This window comes from Podarcis melisellensis, assembly GCF_964234715.1.
Source record: "Podarcis melisellensis genome assembly, chromosome: 1".
Taxonomy (NCBI): Eukaryota; Metazoa; Chordata; class Lepidosauria; order Squamata; family Lacertidae; genus Podarcis; species Podarcis melisellensis.
Window position 1 is genome coordinate 44,561,372 of NC_138528.1, and position 21,102 is coordinate 44,582,473.

Below are 21,102 nucleotides of genomic sequence, written 5' to 3' on the forward strand. Positions count from 1 at the left end.
CAATCGCAAGACGCGGCGCACTCGCACCGTTCAATTTTTGGGGGGGAGACCCCCTCAAATATTTTATTGGGGTAGGGGGCAGTGCCGGATTTACGCGTAAGCTAAACAAGCTATAGCTTAGGGCCCCACTCTCTTGGGGGCCCCAAAAAAATTTAAAGGAAAATAAACCTATTAATTGTATTTCAGTTCAACAACTACTTTGATAAAATACATATTTTGTTGCGTGCAAATGGCTTTAGATACCTATTAGGTTGTGCTCGCTTCAGCAGCACATATACTAGATACCTATTAGGTCCATAAATTACCATATAGCATATATTCAACACAAAAAAGCAACAATTTGTTGTTGATGAAGGACAGCTGGACATAGAAAAGGGCCCCATTACCTTCAGTAGCTTAGGGCCTCATCAAACCTGAATCCAGCCCTGGTAGGGGGCCAGTGTCCCTAGGAGTTGCCTATGTTTGAAGGGAAAAGGTCAACTGAAATTAGAATCATAGAATTCGCAGCGTTGGGAGTGACCTCAAGGGCCCCCTACTCCAACCCAGGAGTGAAACTAGCCTTTTTTTCACCTGGGGCAAAGACCCAGTTTGCCCCCCCCCATGTCTTACTTTTAAAAGACAGCCCTGCTTAGGGAAGTTTTTAATGTTTAAAGCTGTATTGTGTTTTTAATATTTGGTTGGAAGCTGCCCAGAGTGGCTGGGGAAACCCAGCCAGATGGGTGGGTATTATTATTATTATTATTATGCATATTATTATTAAAAGTGAGGTTATAGGGAACCAGGCAGAGGTTCTTCTCAGTAGTGGTGCTTACTCTGTGGAATGCCCTCCCATCAGATGTCAAAGAAATAAACAACTACTCGACTTTTAGAAGAGATCTGAAGGCAACCCAGTTTAGGGAAGTTTTTAATGTCTGATGTTTTATCTTGTTCTTAATCTTCTGTTGGGAGCAGCCCAGAGTGCAGAGTGGCTGGGAAACCCAGCCAGATGAGCAGGGTATAAATAAATTATTATTATTATTCACATTTGTGCGCCCATACACACACAGGCTGGGAACCTCAATGGTGCCCTTCTGGAGGCTTCAGCTTGGAAGCTGCAATCCTATACCCATTTACACGGAAGTAGGCTTTATTGAGCTTAATGGGACTTTCTGCCAAATAAATCTTGATAGACCAGATTGTGCTGTCAAGAGTTTTGTGACTGGTCTATCCAGCAACTCGAAGTTACCAGCTACAATCTAGGGGCAATGAGAACTTCGCCCACCTCCCTGGTCTTGAAGCTCACAGAGATTTCAAAACTAATTTGTGATGAGCTCTGCTATTCAAATTAAAATACCAGGCATCCTTTAAGAAGCTTTCCAGATTCCAGCTGCTTCGGCACCATATCCTCAAGCCTTCTCCTCTTGCGACATTTACTGCTATTCCTTTAATTTAAACTGATTCACAGCCTGAAGCCATCAAAGCAGTATACAGCGAAATAATAAAAAAGCGAGCAAACCGTTTCTACAACAGAAAATGTGTTTGTTTTTTCTCCTTGCTTTTCAGGGGTATGCTACTGCTCATGGGCTTAGCAGCTGCCTAACCCTAAATCAAGTAAGGTAAAGGGACCCCTGACAGTTAAATCCTGTCTCGAATGACTCTTGGGTTGCGGTGCTCATCATGTGCCCAGCATGACTAAGCCAAACCCTAAATCAAGTAAATAAATACAAATATTTAACTAAAGGAAATTGTAGAAAGATTTTGACAGATTTGTCTGAACACTGAGGCTCAAAAGGAAGTAATTTTAAGCAACTGTTGCTGAGGCATTTCATTCTGAATTTGCACAGGATGTTGGCAGGTGGGTGTCCTGCCCCCTCTCCAAATCCTCGCTGTATGTTGCTGCAAAAGCCCCTGCTGTATGTTCCTGCAAAAGCAGCAGCAGCAGTTCCGCCAAGCTAGGGCTGAGCACTGATGTCACGTACAGGAGAGCAGGTCCCGCCACTTGGCTTGGGAAAGAAGGCGCGCCCATCCATCCATGCCGCATGCCGCCCTTTGGACCGGTCCACCGCGGCTTGCAGCCTAAGCAGCTTCTGCACGGCCCGGCCGGGCGCTTGTTGCTTCACCTCGCGAGCTCTGACGGCGGAAGCGGTTCTCTAATGGAGCCGAGGAAGGGAGGGCCTAACCGAACACGGCGGGGCGGGTGGGCGGCCACCCTACCCTTCAAGCGGGCCGAGGCGGAAGCGGACGGCTTTTCCCGCCGCGCTTCGTCTCAGCAGGGACCGGCGGAGGTTTGCGCTCGCGTGCATGACAGCGAGCTGGTGGAAAATGCTGCGCTTAGCTGCCGGGCTCTTGGCGGCCGCCCTCGCTGCGGTGCTGGTGGGCTGGCACAGCCCTTCGGGGCCCGAGCAGTTGCGGCGCCAGCCTCGCTCCTTCTCCTCACAGCCGGCGCCCGGAGCGGAGGCCAACAACCTCTTCTGGATAATTCAGGCGAGTCGAGCCGAGGCGGAGCCGCCTCGTGACCCTTTCGTGAACTCCGGGGAGACAGACACGCGGCCCCAGCGCCCCGTGAGAAGGGTGCCCTGCGGGGAAACCGCAGCAGCGCTTGGGGTTTAATTCTTAAGGCAAATCATGATCATAACTGTTATAGATGATAACTATCCAACGGTCGCACTGTGTTTTTCACCTATTGTTTTCCTCTTTTCAGAATCGGAGGGGTTAAAGGCACAAATAAACTGGTGTATTGGATGGGGGGGGGTAATGCAGGCTGTTGCTGTGAGGCCACTAATGAATGGCAAATAGTTATTCTGATAACTGAGATCAAGAAACTACATTAATGCGCAGAGGGGTTAGATTTGCCTTGGCATGGATATGCTTTGTAACAGGCACAAGCCTTGCCAAGTTCTGATAAGTGAGATCAGAAACTGGCATTAATGCATTGAAGGGTCTGACTTGGGGGTTTGTCCACACTTCTGCTTGTCCCATATGGACATAGCCAGGATTTATTTTAGGAGGGGCAGGCTTTATGTTGAGGGGGGGAGAACCGAAATATCTGCAACACAGCCAGTTAAGTATTTCTATTTATTTACCTGATGGGGGGCAGTTGCCCTCCCTGAACCCCCTGGCTACATCCATGTTGTCCCATGCTTAGAAAACACAGGTCTGAGCAGTTTTCCCTTTGCCCCACCACTTTCCCCCAGAAAACCTGTTCTTTAGTGCTAAATCAGAACAAATGGCAATAAGTAGAAAACCTGATTGCCATTTGTTCTGATTCAGTGATAAACTGCAGGTTTCCCCTGGGAACAGCGGCAGGACAAACAGAAGTGTGGAGAAGTCCTATGTTTGCAATAGTATGCTGTTAGATAGGTATGTTGCATGGGTAGACCTTGCCCTGGTGAGGATATGTCAGGTGAACCTCTGTTATATGTTCACATGGTGCTAGTACAGCCAGTTTTGCTGGAAATAAAAACTGTAAAATGCTGTTGATAATTTACATAGCTAATTGATATGAATAAAAAAAAATCCTAAAGTGCTCGTTGTGAAATTAAGCTGTCAGTGTTTTAACTCTTGTTCAGTGTAGGCAATATTTGGAACTGTTTCTATACACAATTTCCTAAATATGCTATTCTGTAAGCATTTTGCCAGCCTCCTTTTTTCCCCCCCTTGTAGGTATCAGATCTACACATCAGTAAGTTTCAGAGTCCTGAACGAGCTTCTGATTTTGAAAAGTTCTGTGCGGAAACGGTTCCTGTCATTCAACCTGTCCTTACTTTAGCAACAGGTGAGACATCGTCTCCTCATCCCTCACCTCCCACTCTAATTACTTTGCAGAATGCATTATAGTACTTGAGGTTTGGGTTTCTGAGGTCATGAATGTTGGTTGCTGGTCTGGATCTGAAGTAAAAAGTGGTAGCATTGTCATCAGATGTGTGACTAGGGAAGTGTAAGCACAGGGCTGAAGAGTGGAGCAGGGGAGTTGTAACCTAATAAGAGGCTGTTGGATTGGACCAGTGGCCTATCTAGTCCAGCATCCTGTTTTTATAGTGAGCAATCAGATGCCTATCAGAAAACCACAGGCGGGAAAACCACAGCACTCCTCCCAAATGTGGTTTCCAGCACCTGGGATTCAGAAGCATACTGCCTCAGAAAGCTACTTTCTAACACACTTTTAAAGCCATCAGGTTGGTGGCCATCACTGCCTCTTGTGAGAGTGGATTGCATAGTACTGTATAACTATGCATTGTGTGAAGAAGTACTTTCTTTTGTCCGTCCTGATTTTTCCAACATTGAATGCCCATGAGAGGGAGAAAAACTTACACCATTCATAATTTTATACAATTCTCTTACTCACCTTTTCTCCAAACTGAAAAGCCCCGAATGTTGTAGCTTTTCCTCATATGGGAATAACAATTCCTGTGCTCCTCCACCCTCCATTACTTTCCCAGTTCCATCATATGATTGCTTTAATCTTGTAAGAATTCAGCTTCAGTTTGTTTGGGAGCACCAGGTCTTCCCACTTATACTACTACTTCTTTTTTTACCTCAGAGGCCCTTTTATGAGTCAGCAGTCTTTGGAAGTAGTATGTACGGCTGCTTTAGAGAAAAAGACAGGGGAAACGTGCCCCTGTTGATTCTTCTCAACCTGTCAGTGGCTTTCAATATCATTGACCATGGTATCCTTCTGGAGTTAGAGGTAGGTAGCAGTGCAGCCTTCAGTGTGGGATTCCTCAGAGTTCAGTTTTATCCCCTAGGCTATTTAACATCTACATGAAACCACTGAGTGGGATTATCGGGAATATGCTGATGACACACAGCTCTACTTCTCCTTTACATCTGCAGGCATGACCTGGATCAGAGCCAACAAACTGAAGCTCAATCCAGACAAGACTGAGGCACTGTTAGTGGGTGGTTCCCTAGACCAGATGGCTGGGAGGTTGCCTGCTCTTGATGGGGTTACACTCCCTCTGAAGGAGCAGGTATGTAGCTTGGGGGTACTCCTGGATCCTTTGATGTCACTTGAGGCTCAGGTGGCCTCAGCAGGGTAGATTGCCCTTCGTCAGCTTCGGCTGGTGGCCCAGCTGCACCTCTGGACAGGGATAGCCTAACTTCTGGTAACTGTTAGCTTAGACTACTTCAAAGTGTTATACAAACGGCTGCCTCTGGTGATGGCTTGGAAACTTCAGCTGCTGCAGAATTTGGCAGCCAGGCCGCTCACTGGGACAAGACAGTTTGAGCATATAACACTCATCCTGGCCTGATAGCACTGACTGCCAATTAGTTTCCAGGTCCAACTCAAAGTGCTGGTTTTGACCTATAAAGCCTGAGACGGCTCAGGACTCCAATACCTCCCCATATGAACCAACCCAGACCCTGTGATCATCATCTGAGGTCCTTCTTTGTGTGCCGCCTCCATGAGCGGTCAGGAAGGTGGCAACACAAGAGAGGGCCTTTTGTGTGGTGGCTCCCCATTTGTGGAATGCTCTCCCCAGGGAGGCTTGCCTGGCACCTTCATTACATATATTTGTTGTTGTCGTTTAGTCATGTCCGACTCTTCGTGACCCCATGGACCAGAGCACACCAGGCACTCCTGTCTTCCACTGCCTCCCGCAGTTTGGTCAGACTCATGTTTGTAGCTTCAAGAACACTGTCCAACCATCTCGTCCTCTGTCGTCCCCTTCTCCTTGTGCCCTCCATCTTTCCCAACATCAGGGTTTTTTCCAGGGAGTCTTCTCTTCTCATGCTGTGGCCAAAGTATTGGAGCCTCAGCTTCACGATCTGTCCTTCCAGTGAGCACTCAGGGCTGATTTCCTTCAGAGTGGATCGGTTTGATCTTCTTGCAGTCCATGGGACTCTCAAGAGTCTCCTCCAGCACCATAATTCAAAAGTATCAATTCTTCGGCGATCAGCCTTCTTTATATATTTAGGCTCCAATAATAATAATAATAATAATAATAATAATAATAATAAACCAGTGTTTCCTCTGTTGTGACACCTTCTTGAGAACCCCTACTAAGGCAAGGCTGGCTCCCTTCCTTTGCATATTTAGAAGTATGACCCAGGACTTCCTGTTTAAAATCATTACGTTGTTTCATTCTTTGTTTGTTATTCTATTTATATTCCACCCCATCATGTGTGTTTAGGTTAGAACCATTTCATTGGTATCCATTTCTGTCCCTCAACAGTTTTACCAGTGCAATCCTAACCACGTTTATTCAGAAGAAAATCCAATTAAAATAAATGCGGCTTACGCCCAGATAGGTGGGGTTAGGGTTGCAACCTTAATCTGGATACTAAGAGGAGCAAACTAAAAACAATATTGGGTTTTGTTTGCATATAATTATATATGTATAACCCTATCCTGAAAATTGCTTTGGCCAGGCAGCAGGATGATGAAAAAAACACAAACATTTGAATAATGAGAATGCAAGGTCAGGACGGATTGTTTCTAAAGGTAGCAATGGCACTGCCCTTGAAATCTTGGCTAGTAGCTTCCTGTAATTACTGGATAGCATAAGACTCACAGGAAGAGTTCTAGAGATAAAGGTTATTTTCTTACCATCCTTGTTAACTTCAGAATTATAAAGATTATGTACTAGTGAAAAGACAGTAATTAGAAAGGTACTGCCTTTGCCATGTGTGGGAGGTCTGTGAAGGATGTCTTAGACTCCTCCCAGAAATCCTAATTTTTACTTTGACTGTCTGCTCTTGGGCTGATGGTCAGTTTTGATCCAACTTCCAGGTGCAGCCATTCTTTCCCCCATGGCTGCCAGTAAAGTTAAAAATAAAGTACACTCATAGGTATATTTGGGGTGGCAGCTGATTTCTTTCTGTTCTGCTGGCTCCACTGTCTCTGGGCAGTTTCCCTCGTAAACCATTACGTTCAGTTTTTAATTGGAGCCGATTCATTTTTATGTCCCTTAAGTAAAATGGAACCTTTCATTCCCTGGGCAGCGGTGCAAAAGTGACCCGTGATATGCAGGGGGTGTGCCTGCTACTGCAGACACTAGCAACTCCAGAATATAAGGCTGGATAAATTAGTACAGGCACACCTGACTGTGTTCCATATTTCGGCCTCCTGGTTTTGCCATACAGAACTATGTCATTGGGGGACAGTAGTATGTTTAAATTCAGGGAGAGTAACCAGTCAGTAATGAAATGAACCATGTCCCCCCCCCCACACACACACACTTCCTGGTTCTCCAGTAGGCCTTGTAGTAGGACAATTTCCACACCTCCTATCCCTGTCCGTTTGTTCCTCCAGCTTTATAGCTAAATCTTCAGTCATTTGTAAGAGCTGGATCTCAGACAGGTTGGTTAGAGCAAGACTGTGCACATCATTTGCTGTTTTAGGAATACCTGACAGTTGGTCACATATATAGGTTCCGCTCAAGTGGAGCTAGAGCTGTTCCCCAGTCCAAAGCCAGTATTCCTCAAAGTCTCTGTCCTCCTCCATTGTGGTAGATACTTTCCTGCCTTTGGGGACCTTCATTTTGCTTTTGGCCATGCAACCTCTGAAACCTCAGACAGAGCTCTATTTCTTCCTGAAGAACTAACCTTGCTGTATAAAACTTTTTATTTAGATGCCAGTAGGATCCAGTCTGCTTAGATTTTGTCCCAGGGAGACTGGAGAGGCAGAATTATGCCGCTCACCATACAGAATTAACGGGAACAATTTTAAATTGAGCACAGCTTACTTACATAGCATGGCCTTAGATGACCTATTTAATAACAGTACTTTTGTTCATCTGTGATGTTTTTATATGTTTAATGTTCTGTGTCTCTCTTCTTTCATTAACAGGTGATTTGACTGATGCCAAAACAAAAGATAAAATTGGGTCTGATCAGTTTGAGGTGGAATGGCAAACTTACCAGACAATCTTAAAAAGATCTAAAGTCATGGAAAAAACCAAATGGATAGACATAAAAGGGAATCATGGTAAGAAAGATGTGAGACTCTAGAGGTGGGTTTCCCATTTATTCTCCACATATGAAAGACAGTAGGAAGATGCGGGTTACTCATTCTTTTTGCTCCAGGAAGTCTTAATGCAGTAGAATCGTCATCTCAACTGGAAGAGTAGCCACCAATTTTAGTCCCCAATTTTGTTCTCCTCCATCGGCAGTGGCCTTGAACAATTCTTCTGAATATGGTCAAACATTGTCTTGAGTAGCAGTTATCAAAAACCTATCATAGAAGTATTATTCTTTTTTAGAAATCAATTATTCACCAATCATATATATGCCAGTAAGACTTGTTTGTCGTCAGTACTGAAAAAAGTCTTTCTGGAATATTTCTGTGGGTCCATTTGTAGTCTGTCATCTTTGGCACTGGCCAGCCCCCATGTTCTTATGCAGTTCTTTGGCCCGTTCTTTCTGAAAAAATAGAATCTGGACAGTGTCAGCAACTCCCAGAGACCCAAAGAGATGGCAATACAAACTCCCATGTCATGTTAGTATAATTGTATCTTTATGTGTACTTTAATTGCATGCCTCTTTGACTGAAAAGCAGGATAAAATATAATTATAAAATAAATGAAATCAATTAGTTGTTGGTTTTGTTCTATAGCAATTTAGGCATTATCCAGTGCCCCATTATTTATAATTATTATTCCAAAATAAAGGCTGTCTCAGCATATGCATTGTAGAGCAAATCTTGCTGTCCTGGTCAAACTGGAATTAAAGCCTTGATAGCTCCTGGATATCCTGCTGCAATCTCAAGATTCATACTACACTGGGCTTGTCTTAACCTGGACTTATTTTTTTCACAGTCTCTTGCTCAATTCTAAATTTGTTTTGAAACGTTTGCCACTTTCATTGCAGATACATTCAACATTCCAGGTCTGGATAATGTCCGGAACTACTACAGGTATGTCAGTGTACCATGATGTCAGAGACTGGCTGGACTCTGAGGTGTGGTGACTGGATTCTGATGAGTGGGAGAAGGGGGATTGGAGACTGACTTGGAAGAAGGTATCAGTGAAATAGGTGAACCTGTAACAGCCGGGAGACCAGAGTCAGAGGCAGGAGAAGCTGCAGGACTGGAGAGTGAAGGAACGGATGCAGGAGGAGGGAGAGATAGGTCAGGCCGGTGTAGAGTCCAGGGCTTCCACACCGCCTCCTCCTGCCCTCACCTCTCCTGCTCCACTGTCTCCCAGGACCAAAAGAGGACTGAAGAGGGAGGAGCAGAAGGTGAAACACAGGTGGAGTCTGCAGCTGCTTGAGCGCAGCTTGGATAGGGAGATTCGTAAGCCAAGGTTGGGAGTATCTGCCTCATCAGATGCACTCTCAGAAGTAGCTAAGACACATAGGCCTGATGGACATACCTTTCCCTAACTTGTAAGAGTGCTTTTGACAATGAAGAGTTGATTCTTCCCTCTGGACCTTCTTGTCTGGCAGCGCTGTGACACATACTGCATTCAGGAATCCAGAAGGAGAGTCGATTGTGTGTGGGACAGAGAGATTCTGTTTAAACAAGGTATATAAGTGTTAGGAAGAATGACTTCATTAAAGTAGCCTAGAAAATAATTATTTAGGAAGTAGTCATCTGCCCCAGTCTCTGGCTTGCCTGTGTTGTTCCTCCTTCCCTGCTGCCGCTGTTAGGATTTCTGTGCAGCTCTATTCCTCTGTTTTTGCCCTTAGACTCTCTCTTTCGTAGCCACTATTTTGTACCTTTCTGTGTTAAAAGATGGCATAGGTGATGAACTGAGTCAAATGCAGTTTTGTTTCTCCCTCCCTTAGTCTTACTGGGCAGTAGTCAACTAAGCTTTACTCAGAGTAGACCCATTGAAAGTAATGAATAGGACTAAACTAGGTCCATTCATTTCAGTGGGTCTGCTCTGAGTAAAGCTTAGTTGAGCACTAGGCAATGTATGCATTTACCGTATTCCTTTTTACATTTCTCTTTCTTCCAGATTTTTCTGACTACAGTATTCCCATCTCATTTTGGTAGGAAATATTCTGCTTGGAAAAAGGACGGCTCCTTCCATTACACCCACAGCACACCTTTTGGCAAATATTCTTTCATCTGTGTGGATGCGACTCTCAATCCAGGCCCCAAGAGACCCTACAATTTCTTTGGGATATTGAAAGCGGTAATGTAAAACACCATGCACTGCAGCCTTAGCTTGTCTTTCTTCTCTGGCTAATAAAATCCTAAGCCTGTGTGTTACACCTGTCTGAAGTCCAAAGTCTGCAGGAAGCCTTTAGAGCAGTAGCTCTCAAACTTTCTTGGGCCCGTGTGATTTCATGAACCCATCCCCTGTGCCCCCTTCCCTACTCCTATAAAAAGCATTATTCAGAATAGCCGTTTGCATGACCCACTAAGGAAGATAATAACACAATAAAATTCAAAACAGCAACAATTTATTGCACATTTATTCGAAATCCAATTGAAACTCTTTCGTTTAGTAATCCAATCAAATTTATGAACTTGATCCAGTGTTACCATCATTTCAAAATCTGATTTGCACTTCCAGTGCCCCCCTTGCCTCTTAAAGCCCCCCTAAGTAACCCCCCCCCCGGGAGTGGTACTGCCCACTTTGAGAAACACTGCTTTAGAGCAATAGAGGAGTAATTGTGTCTTACGACACTGTCTCTTACTGTTTTGACTTCCTCCTCTTTTCATCCCCTTGAGATGTATATAATATTTATTCAGGTGTGCAGTATTTCCCTATATGGCAAGAAGTTCCAGGAGTACAGTGCTTACTTGAATTACATTTCTTTTGGAAGGAGGGATCAGTGGTGACTTTCAGCATTTCACAGTATTTGAATTCATTCACAAATATGCAGATTGAGCACAGGTGGAGGCAAACTCACCTGGTATCTTATTTATGAACTTTGCAGTGGCAGCTGAAGATCTTTTTATTCAACTTGTGTTTGTGTGTTTAAAAGAAAAACACCGCCTTAAAAATGTGTTTCATTTTATAATATAAACTGCTAGATGTTTTTATTATTTTATTGTTGCTTTTCCTTTGCTAAAAAGGAAAGTTCATATGCAACATTTTAATATCACCTTTTATTTTAGCCATTTTGATTCATAAATTAAATAATATAAGTATCTTATACTTTATTCTGCAACTGGCTCGGAGAACATATACTGATGGGAAACCTGAAGAAAATAAATAAACACCCTTTTTCTCTTTCACAAAGCAATCTTCCAACACAGAGAAGAGGAAACTCTAACCCACAGGCCTAATTAGTCCTGGCACGTATCCCAATTTGGCCCATAAGGCTGTGTTACACACAAATGACATCCATCTGCCCTGCCCTTGGCATCATATGTGATGTGAGGGGTAGCACAGGTATAAACACAGCTACAAATTAAAATTAGCTCCAGATTGTTTCTTTTCAGGTGGGGCTCCCCTCTGGGATCAGCCATGCTAGGAAACTCCTTGTTGATAACTCTCAAGGGGGCTTGTTGTTCTCAGTTTGCAGGAAGATTCAATTTCCTCCAAACAGAGCATCTTTCCTTTCCCAAACAGGCTTGATAGGCAGTTACAGCAAGCCCCTTTGAAGGTGCAGGGCCTGCGTCAATCAGCATACATTTAAAACAGGCGTCAGCAACCTTTTTCAGCCATGGGCTGGTCCACCGCCCCTCAGACCATGTGGTGGGCCGGACTACATTTTAGAAAAAAATAATGAACAAATTCTATGTCCCACAAATAACCCAGAGATGCATTTTAAATAAAAGCACACATTCTACTCATGTAAAAACACCAGGCAGGCCCCACAAATAACCCAGAGATGCATTTTAAATAAAAGCACACATTCTACTCATGTAAAAACATGCTGATTCCCGCACCATCTGCGGGCAGGATTGAGAAGGCAATAAGGCCGCATCCGGCCCCCGGGCCTTAGGTTGCCTACCCCGATTTAAAACAAGGTTGCAGTAAGTGCTGATTGGGGTTGTAGGAATTAAAGATCCAACCCACTGGCCAGATTTAGTTCCCCACCCCTGTTCTAACTGTTGGGCTCCAGTAAGGAAACACCCGCATCTCAGGCTATTAACATTCATGGACAAGTGTTGCCTTAAGGCAGGAATAGGGAACTGTTTTGCCCCATGAGCAACATCCTTATCAAGATTAGGCATGCAAGCAAAATGTGACAGGTAGATGGGGCCATCAGTCCTATCAATGGCATGGGTGTTGCAATGGCATTGTGCAAAGTGCTTAGATGTCATGGCTTCAGACATCTTGCAAGGTGTTGCTAGCAAGAGGCGTTATTTTCCTCTTGTTTGGCAGGGGATTCAATGCAGGTTTGGAAAGCTGGGCTGCTTAAACAGAGCAGGATTTAACTCCCACCGATGAGTAGAGATTAAATCCTGCTGCTTTGGCTGCCAATGCAGGATTTAACCCTGTTCACCCCACTCACTGGTGATACAGCTGATGGACAGAGTGACTTGGGAAAAATGACGTGTACCAAATGTGACCCCTTGCAGGCCAAGACTGAAATCCACAGTGATTTGCAGTAATCTGATAGCAAAACACATATCCATATTAATCTACTGGACCTGGTAATGATAGTTTTCATATATTTTTCCTCTGTTTTTTTACATTTCGGCTGCAGACTGGAATGCTCATTGTCAATTATTTCCATTTGCCTGCACAAACTGTTACGCTTAAATCATAGTTTTGCTTTATATGAAGAATATTGTGGTGGAAGTCGGTGCTAGGGGAGGCATTCTGAGAGTTTCCAGTGGCAGTTCTCCCCACCCCCCATGAAAATAACAGGCACTAGCGTGGGCATAGGCAGAGAAGCAGATCCCCACCCGCGATCAAGTAAAACAATAGAAATATTTAACAAACTGACCAGTCACATTGGTTCTGCCCCCCTAACAAAGGTCCTGCCCCCCCAATAAGAATCCTGGCTATGCCCATGGGCTATAGGAACCTGATCTGGATTGGATCCTGTCATGAGGCAAGGCAGTAGAGGAGCTTTGACCCTTTGATCCTTTCTTACATTGTCAATATTTTGGTAATGCCAATTGTAGGTGTGGTGGGCCAGATTGGGACCACAGCAGGGAGCAAAGACTTATATCCCCAGTACCCTCATGTGTCTGGTCCTCCTCAAGATCAGGTCCCTAGTGCCTATACTATTCTGCTTCCCCGCCCCCCCCTTGTTATGTGGAATGTGGCTTACATGATACTGAAGCTTATTTATTCAAACGTGCATATTGGCATTTTAATGACAAAAAGAACTTTGAGAAATAATTTGGAAATATCTGCTCACAGTATCCATGCTTTTTAGAGCAGCCATTGATAAATGCCTCTTGCAGCCCAGCCTGATGAATGATTCACTCAAAAGCAAATCCCGCTCAGTTAAATAAGACTTAACACCCTAGTGTGTGTACCTAGGACTACAGCCTTAATATCCCCTAAACTTTGCATTATTTTTAAGACCTGGTAGCCAACAGAGTGTCTGAGAAAACCCAGCCAGATGGGCGGGGTATAAATAAATTAATAATAATAACAACAACAACATGCTGCTAAAGCTCTTGTAGTTGCTCTTTCATTTCAGAATAAAATGCAAGAACTGTCTTCACTGGCTGTAGAAAGTAGCGGCAGTAACCATTCCATTTGGTTTGGCCATTATCCCACCTCAGCAATTGTCTCTACATCCCCAGGAATACGAACGGCAATGCGGTAATATTTCTTTTCCTTTCTGGTGCAAATGTATTAATGTTTTTCAGCTGCTGTTGTTATTAATTGGCTACAAGTTAGTATTTCTTCTCCAAAATCAACAATAATCATTTATGTTTCTTCTGTTAGCTCTGCCACAGCATATTTATGTGGGCATTTCCATACGCTGGGTGGTCTGATGCCAGCTCTATATACTCGCCATCGTCACGGAACTCTAGAGCTGGAACTGGGAGACTGGAAAGATAACAGGAAGTAAGAAAATGTGTGCTTTGGCCTTTTTATAGTACTGTTCTTATAGCAATGTAAAATCAGTGCCAATGTCATTTTAGCTGGTTCAGAATGAATCTCTCCACTGGGATGATGGTGATAAAAATGGATGACGATTCAAATGTGGGTGAAGGAGAACCAGGCATTGTTAGTGCAGGGGTATGGGAAAGCAATTCAGGGAGGCCACAGTACCTTCATATTGCCAGGATTCAAACTCAGCTTGTTTTTCCTCACCCATCTCACAGTTGCATCCAAGCAGCTGTGACAAAAGCAGTACTTTGTGTTTAGAGTTGTCACACTGCTCTATATTGTTATCACTTTTTTGCATGTTTGACAATTCTAGATGAAGAAATTCTGACTGGTGCAAGGTATCTACTCAAGGCATCAGCTGTGCATCAAAAATGGATTAAGTGGAAGCAGAGGAAATTGGAAAAATCAGTAAAACATATCACCAGGCAGTATAAATCTTCTGTCCTTAGGATGTTATTTGTTAACCAAAAGTGTACTGTTTTGATTGCTGAACATCAGGTACAGGATCCTTGCTTTTGATCACGATCTCTTCAGCTTTGCTGACCTGAAGTTTGAAGAATGGCCTGTGGTTCTTATCACCAATCCCAAATCATTCCTTTATAGTAGTGCTGCTCATGAACCACTGCAGAGAATCCTTCATTCTACCCACATCCGGTAATCTGATGTATCTTTGCTACTTCTAAACTTTTTAAAAAACATTTTCTTGCGCAAATACAGACATTAACACGGCAAATGCTGTCAATTTTGAATGCATTGTAAAAGATGTTCAACAGGCCACATTGTGTGTGCTGTTAAATGGGTGAACAATCTCTTACGTTAACAATAATTTTAAAAAGGAACATCCCGTTCTACAGCAAAGTAGAACAGCAAAGTCAATCCAGTAATTTCTGCCACACCCACTATAGTATGCCTTGACTGAGGAATCGTTTATACCAGGCATCTTCAACCTTCGGCCCTCCAGAGGTTTTGGACTACAATTCCCATCATCCCTGACCACTGGTCCTGTTAGCAAGGGATCATGGGAATTGTAGGCCAAAACATCTGGAGGGCCGCAGGTTGGAGATGCCTGATTTATACAGTACATGGTCATTTTTATTTTACGCTTACAGGTGCTATATCTTAACAAGTTCCATGATATACTGGTTTATTTCTTTTACTTAGAATTTTGGCATTCTCTCCTTCTCCTATCAAGTTTGTCAAGGTCAGCATTGATGGCATTCATCTGGGGAATGCTGTTCATGTGTCTGGGCCTCTCTATGTACTGAAATGGGCCCCTCAAAACTACAGTGAAGGGTTTCATCAGATAGAAGTGGCAGTTCAGGTGAGTTCTCTGCTGATGCTTATAAATGTATCATACATTTTATAGCATTCAAACTACTGGGTGGGAAATGCATTTAAGAGCAAGTTTTTGCTTGGAAGAGCAAGGTCAATCCCTGTTCATCCACGATTACTTATTGATTGATGCCGGGCAAATTATTATTTCTCATCCTCATTAAAATGAAAGCAGTATAAATACCACAGAGTTATTCTGGATGACAGAGCGCAAGAACATATAATGGCTTTTGTGTATTTTATGCTTGCTTTCCGAGTATTTATAGTAGTGTAATCAAAGAAATGGAAGGTGAGGCTATGCAAATAGAAGCAGGGTTATGTCTAATGACGCAGAGGTTGGAAGTGGATTTAGACCTCCCCCATAATGCTACTGCTAAGTTTGAAGGACCCCTGGGCCCAGCCCAATGATCTTACTAATTATTGGTTAGGGTCGTGAGCTGTTTAGAGTCCTTTTATACAAGAGGTAATTCTTATGATCTGGAGATTGGGTTTGTTTATTTATTTTTAAAATAAATGCAGAACCATAAAATATCAAGGCAGTGTACAATAAAATACGGGGGCGGGGCGGGTAAACCCCACCCCACATAATCACAAGAAACGTGCACCATTTAAATGGCAATGCCCATCAACTGGGGGGGCAGCCCCCTCAAATATTTTATTGGGGGGCAAAAGAACCTCGGCCCTTAGGAACTGGCTCCTACGCTCAGAGCCAAATTCAGCACTGCCAAGTGATACTGCTTTTGTGGCCAGACCCAGAGGCATTCTGGCTGAGGTAAGATGGTGGCTGCTTCAGCCATGTGGCCCAGTGCCCCTCTCAGTACCAGCCCTAAAATAATGAGATACTATTAATAGGTGCCAATGTTGGCAATGGTGGGCACTCTTGAGTCCTTGGACGTTGGTACTTGCTCAAGAACGCTGGTGTCATCCCTGCTTCCTTTCAACTTTCTTCTACAAGAGTAAACCACAACGATCACCTTATCTGGCAAGAAAATAAAATAACTGTGTTTGGGAATACTTTGCAGTGAAGGTGAAATCTATCCACTGCCCACGACACAGGATGCCCAAACCATCACTGGTTGTGATCCCAGGTTCCCTGCAATATGCATACCTGCCCTCCCACTCACATGTGCATGTTTACACACACACCACAGAATGATGGGCTTTTCACTAGTAAAAGATATTGCGCTATTTTGCTATCGCACATTTGAAAGTCTTGTTTATTTCTTTGTGTTCCCATATTTAGGATGCCAGTAATAGGAATGCCACTCGGATTCATACGTTTGCTATGGAGGAAAACCTCTCCCTCACATTTAACCTTCTGGCATCTTGGGTGCTTCTTACTGACCTCTATGTATTGGTGAGTATTCCAGAGGGAGAAAGAGTGAGTGAGTTGTGTGGGGACAGAAGTTTCTTTAACACACTTCGCCAGCAACTGCTTTTTTTGGCAGTTTGCAACAGCTGACAATAAAAAATAAAGGTAACAAAATCAGCTAAAACAATGTAGAAAATAAAAGGTTGTCAAATACACAGGAGCCTTAATGCATCCAAAAGTGTTCTGGATAAGAAAAGTTTCGCATCCTTTCCAGAGTCCTTGTGGCACTATTTTAAAAGAAGAAAAGATTAAAACTCATGGAAAACATCACCATGCTGGATTTGACTTTTGCTGTGGGTGGTGTGATCCCTTTCCCTCTTGATCCTTTAGTATTTTTTTGGTCTGTTGCCTTCAATGATTCCCAAATGGTGGTAAATAAATTTTATTCTCCCACCACATTATGAGAGATCAATATTGTGGGGGCTGTGTTTGACTTACTAAATATATATATTTAAAAATTGTATTCTTTCTTTTTCAGGTTCGAGTAGTGTTTGTACTAATGGTTGTAGTTCAAATTGCCTTGTTGGTTATTTTCCGGTATCGAGGAAAGCCTAGACTTAAAAGTAAGAGAAATTCTTTTTCTTGAACACAATTTTGATCCTTCCTTACCTTTTTTCTTTTTCTTTGAGTACCGGTACTTTAAATTAAGCAAATGCACCAGTGTGATTTTCAGATTGATACTACCCCTGCCCCTTTAAAAAGAATCTAATAACCTCTGTAGGCTGAGTATTCTATTCTTCAAAAGATAGATACCAATGAACAGCTAAATTGTGGTTTGGTTTGAAAATGTCAAATGTCTCAAAGACTTCAGGAATACGTGTCCATGCATCTTGGATGGATTTTGGGCGCAATCTACTGGGAAGTTTTCTCACACCACATCGCATTGATTTCAGCGAATGAATCTGTCCTTTGATGGTGCTGTAAATGTATCACTTTGTAAAAAGTTACTGTATTTCTGTTTTTAAAGTAGGGGACTTCAAATTAAAAGTTTGTTTCCTTTTTAGGACCTCTGGGCAGAGCAATGTGGGCTTCCTTTTCTCTTCACATTTTGAGCAAAATCAACTTTTTCTACCACTCATTTCTCCTGTTGAGCTTCTATACTCTTCTGGGTAAGATGCAAACAGGCACAGCGAGTTCATGGACGTGCCAATAGAGCTTCTAGCTCAAAAACCTCAATTATGTTGTGTTTAACTAAATAATGGCTTGTTTCTTAAAAAACCATGCATTTGCATTTTGTAAAATTTATAATTCAACTCTTAACGTGGGGCAGAAAACATCTGTAGGGTACCCAAGCTTGCCTGAATAGTGATTAGAAATAACTTGTAAATTTCAGGAGATAATTTGTTAGACATCATATACCATGTAGGAATGTTTTCATATTTGGCAAGCTACACGTTTTTGTAAGAGACATTGATTAACAATCCCAAGATTTATTGCTGCTGAGAGGCACCCAGCAAGTCCTTGTGCTACTAGTGCTGCCCAAAACAATGCTAGTTCTCAGAAATTAAACAAAGCAGTGCAAGTTGAGCAGTGCTTTTAAAAATGTGCCAATCAGCCCTTATTGCTACAGTGTACTGTTTTAAGATTTAGCACTTCTAATTTTGTAAAGTAGTTTGCAGATTTGGCCACTCTGAGTGACTTGCTATGACAAAGGTGGGGCACAACCCCGGTTTCCTAGATCCAAGTCCAGCTTTCTAGCTACTTGATCACAGTTGCACTTAGGAAATGTCTGAAAAAATACTCATCTCCCACCTTTCCTTGTGCAGTTCAAGGAAGCTCACCCAAATCACGCAATGCAATAAAATTAAGGGTTCTGTTTTCTGCCTAAATTATAAATCCAACAAAATCTAACCTTTAACAATATGTCACTGCTTATCAATTGCATTATTTACACTAATACCTTACCTGGCTATCTGTTTTTGTTGTCATGACTTGTTTTAACGGATATTGGACAAAAACATTTTTTCCTTAAGACAGCGATTTGGGGGCTAGGTAGGCTAGATTACAAGTTGTTCTTGTCACATTCAGTGTAATGCACTTTTCTTCTCTATAGGGCCCTGGTTTATTGGTGATATTATAGATGGACATCTGGGCGCCTGCTTTTCTTTTGGAGTAATCGTTGATGGCCATTTCTTTGAAGGCAGTACAACCTTCCTTGTTGGAATTTTGCAGGTAGGATTCTTAGTAAACTGGTTAACAAATAGCCTCTTATTTGATGTTTTTTGAAACATCTCATTTGAAATAAATTGTAGTGAGGGAGGTCAACCTAAATATTTGTTTTGAGGGGAAAATGAATATGATATGTTTTAAGCAATAAATCTAATAGACTAGGGCATTTTATGTGTTATTATCATAGTCAGAGTTGTTCCTGGAAACTAATAGGAAGCCAGTGTAGCTTGCAAACATCAAAGTAACATGCTCCATGAATTGGATCCCAGCTGAAGTTTCCAAACATTTTTTTAAGGGCAGCCTCATGTAAAGCACATTGCAGCAGTCCATTATTGATATCATCATCATCATCCAGCCTGGATGCAAACTAGGCATGTACAACTGTAGCCTGATCTGCCTTTTCCTGGAAAAGGGAGTATTGTAAGGATACAAGGCAACAATCTCTTAACATGTTTTTCAAAATGTCTTTGCATCCCTTCTTGCTGGAACTGCTGCATTCTGCAGGAAAGCACCCACTCAGCTGTCCTGTGTGTGTCTTTGGGGGATCACAGAATTGCACAAAATGCAAGGCAAAATGGTGGTGGTATTGTCTAGAGACAACTAAGCAGAGTCTGGAACGGTTTCAAATGGGATGGGGGGGCATGTGTTGAGATTCTTGCATTGCAGGGGATTTAACTAGACTGCTCTTGGGGTCCCTTCCAGCTGTATGATTCTATGGACCTATATCTATTTTGTCTTGGCAGGTGGCATTCTTTAACCTACCACTGATGGCATATACATGTTGGTGTCTATTGCTGCGTTGCCAAGGATACGGCTTTGGCTACTATCTGCGTCATGCCAAACAGTGGCCCATCCACCTCAGCATGGCACTCCTGTTTTTGTGGCAGGTCTATTCCTGCTATTTCCTGTTGAAGACATATGGAACTGTGGCTTTCTTCTTATCTCCACTGAGAATGTGGACTGTGGGCCTAACCCTCTTTCTGGTTTACAGAACCTGGACATTGCAGTCTTCTATGCTGAGAAGCTATATTGTTGAAATGAAGAATGCACAAAGTTCTTAATAGACTGCTTTTCGGGCAACTGAAGTACCATTTCACTTGAATTGTTAAGTGGTGAAGCTGTGACTGCAGGTCTGTGTAGATGCTATCTCTGCAGCCTGAACAACTGAATGTGGAGGCTTGGAGCTGCCCCTGATTTATTTCCGAAGTGCGGCATAATAGGGTGTTCAGTTACACAAAGCTGTAAAGTGATCCGTAATGTCTTTCCCAGGAGCTGCTTCCTTATTACATTTGTAATTTTGTTTTGAATTGCTGTCACCTTCATGTTGAATGAAGTTCTCAAATGGAATATTGTAATGAAATACAATTGCTTCTACTTTTCGTTTATATCTGGCACACGATACCTGTGTTTATATAAGGTGCTCTGGAAGCACACGCTGTTATGGATTTGGCCATAACAGAACAATCATATTACTTATATACCAGTATATTGTATTGACCACAGTTTAAAGCACTTTTTTGTTTTTGTTTTGGTTTGGTTTTCTTCACCTTCTGCACTTTTACTTCCCCACTGAAATTTTCAATGATTTTTAATTTTTTAAAATAAGAAAGATGTGAGCTACAGGCTAGAAGCAAAGCTTCAGGCTGGGAAGCCAGATAGTCAGAGGGATATTTGATTCCTGTTTTAATCCAAGGCTGCTGCTATGGGGGAAAGTAAGGCCCTTTTGGGGTGTTCATGCTGTGAACCCCTCCATCATAGGCTCAGGTTGTAAATAAACCATATATCATAAAGACACCACAGTCTCTGCTGTGCCTCATTCCGAAAGGAAACATGAACTCCTTTGTAAGCTCCTAGAACGTGCAACAATACAAACAAGATTTCTTCATGCTGCCACAACTTTTATTTGGATATTTAGTGACAAAGCCAGATCTAGACACAAGCTGATTCTTTAAGAGCAGCATGTCGCCATCTAGAATAGACTAAATTCCACTTCCCTGAGCAAATGAATCACTTATCTGCAGCACCTCTGTCTTGCTAACATTAAGTTTGTGTGTTGGCCCTGATCCAGCTCATCACTGATTTTGCAGTTCTGGTATGTCACTTTAATAAGCTGAGAATGAAAACTAGAGTTAGAGGTCATCTGCATGCTGGTGACCCTTCAAACCAAATCACTGAATGACCTCTTCAAGCAGCTTCCTATTGAAGTTAAAAAGTCCTGGGAGTTGCTATATTGGCGGGGGGGGGGGGGGATTAATCCTGTGAACACTGGCAGAATTTTAATGCATGCTCACTTCGAGGAGTACATGAAATAGTGAATTAAGTGGT

The 21,102-nt window shown here is 42.8% G+C and overlaps 1 protein-coding gene across 1 annotated transcript; it reads left to right on the forward strand.

The window, feature by feature from the left end:
- Positions 1-1,981: 1,981 nt before the first annotated feature.
- Positions 1,982-20,571, forward strand: TMEM62 (transmembrane protein 62). The gene is made up of 14 exons (XM_081890339.1): positions 1,982-2,463; positions 3,643-3,754; positions 7,772-7,909; positions 8,791-8,836; positions 9,920-10,061; positions 13,486-13,610; positions 13,737-13,859; positions 14,403-14,558; positions 15,066-15,225; positions 16,480-16,593; positions 17,087-17,171; positions 17,613-17,717; positions 18,662-18,780; positions 19,521-20,571. The coding sequence occupies exons 1-14, from the start codon at positions 2,281-2,283 to the stop codon at positions 19,836-19,838; spliced, it is 1,926 nt and encodes a 641-aa protein (XP_081746465.1). The 5' UTR covers positions 1,982-2,280; the 3' UTR covers positions 19,839-20,571.
- The last annotated feature ends 531 nt before the right edge of the window (positions 20,572-21,102 follow it).

Bases quoted from the DNA above. Each gene is read 5' to 3' on its own strand.
- TMEM62 (XM_081890339.1), top strand. From the start codon at position 2,281: ATGACAGCGAGCTGGTGGAAAATGCTGCGCTTAGCTGCCGGGCTCTTG. The intron at 3,755-7,771 runs GTGAGACATCGT...TTTCATTAACAG, and splicing joins TGTCCTTACTTTAGCAACAG to GTGATTTGACTGATGCCAAA. The intron at 13,611-13,736 runs GTAATATTTCTT...TTCTTCTGTTAG, and splicing joins GGAATACGAACGGCAATGCG to CTCTGCCACAGCATATTTAT.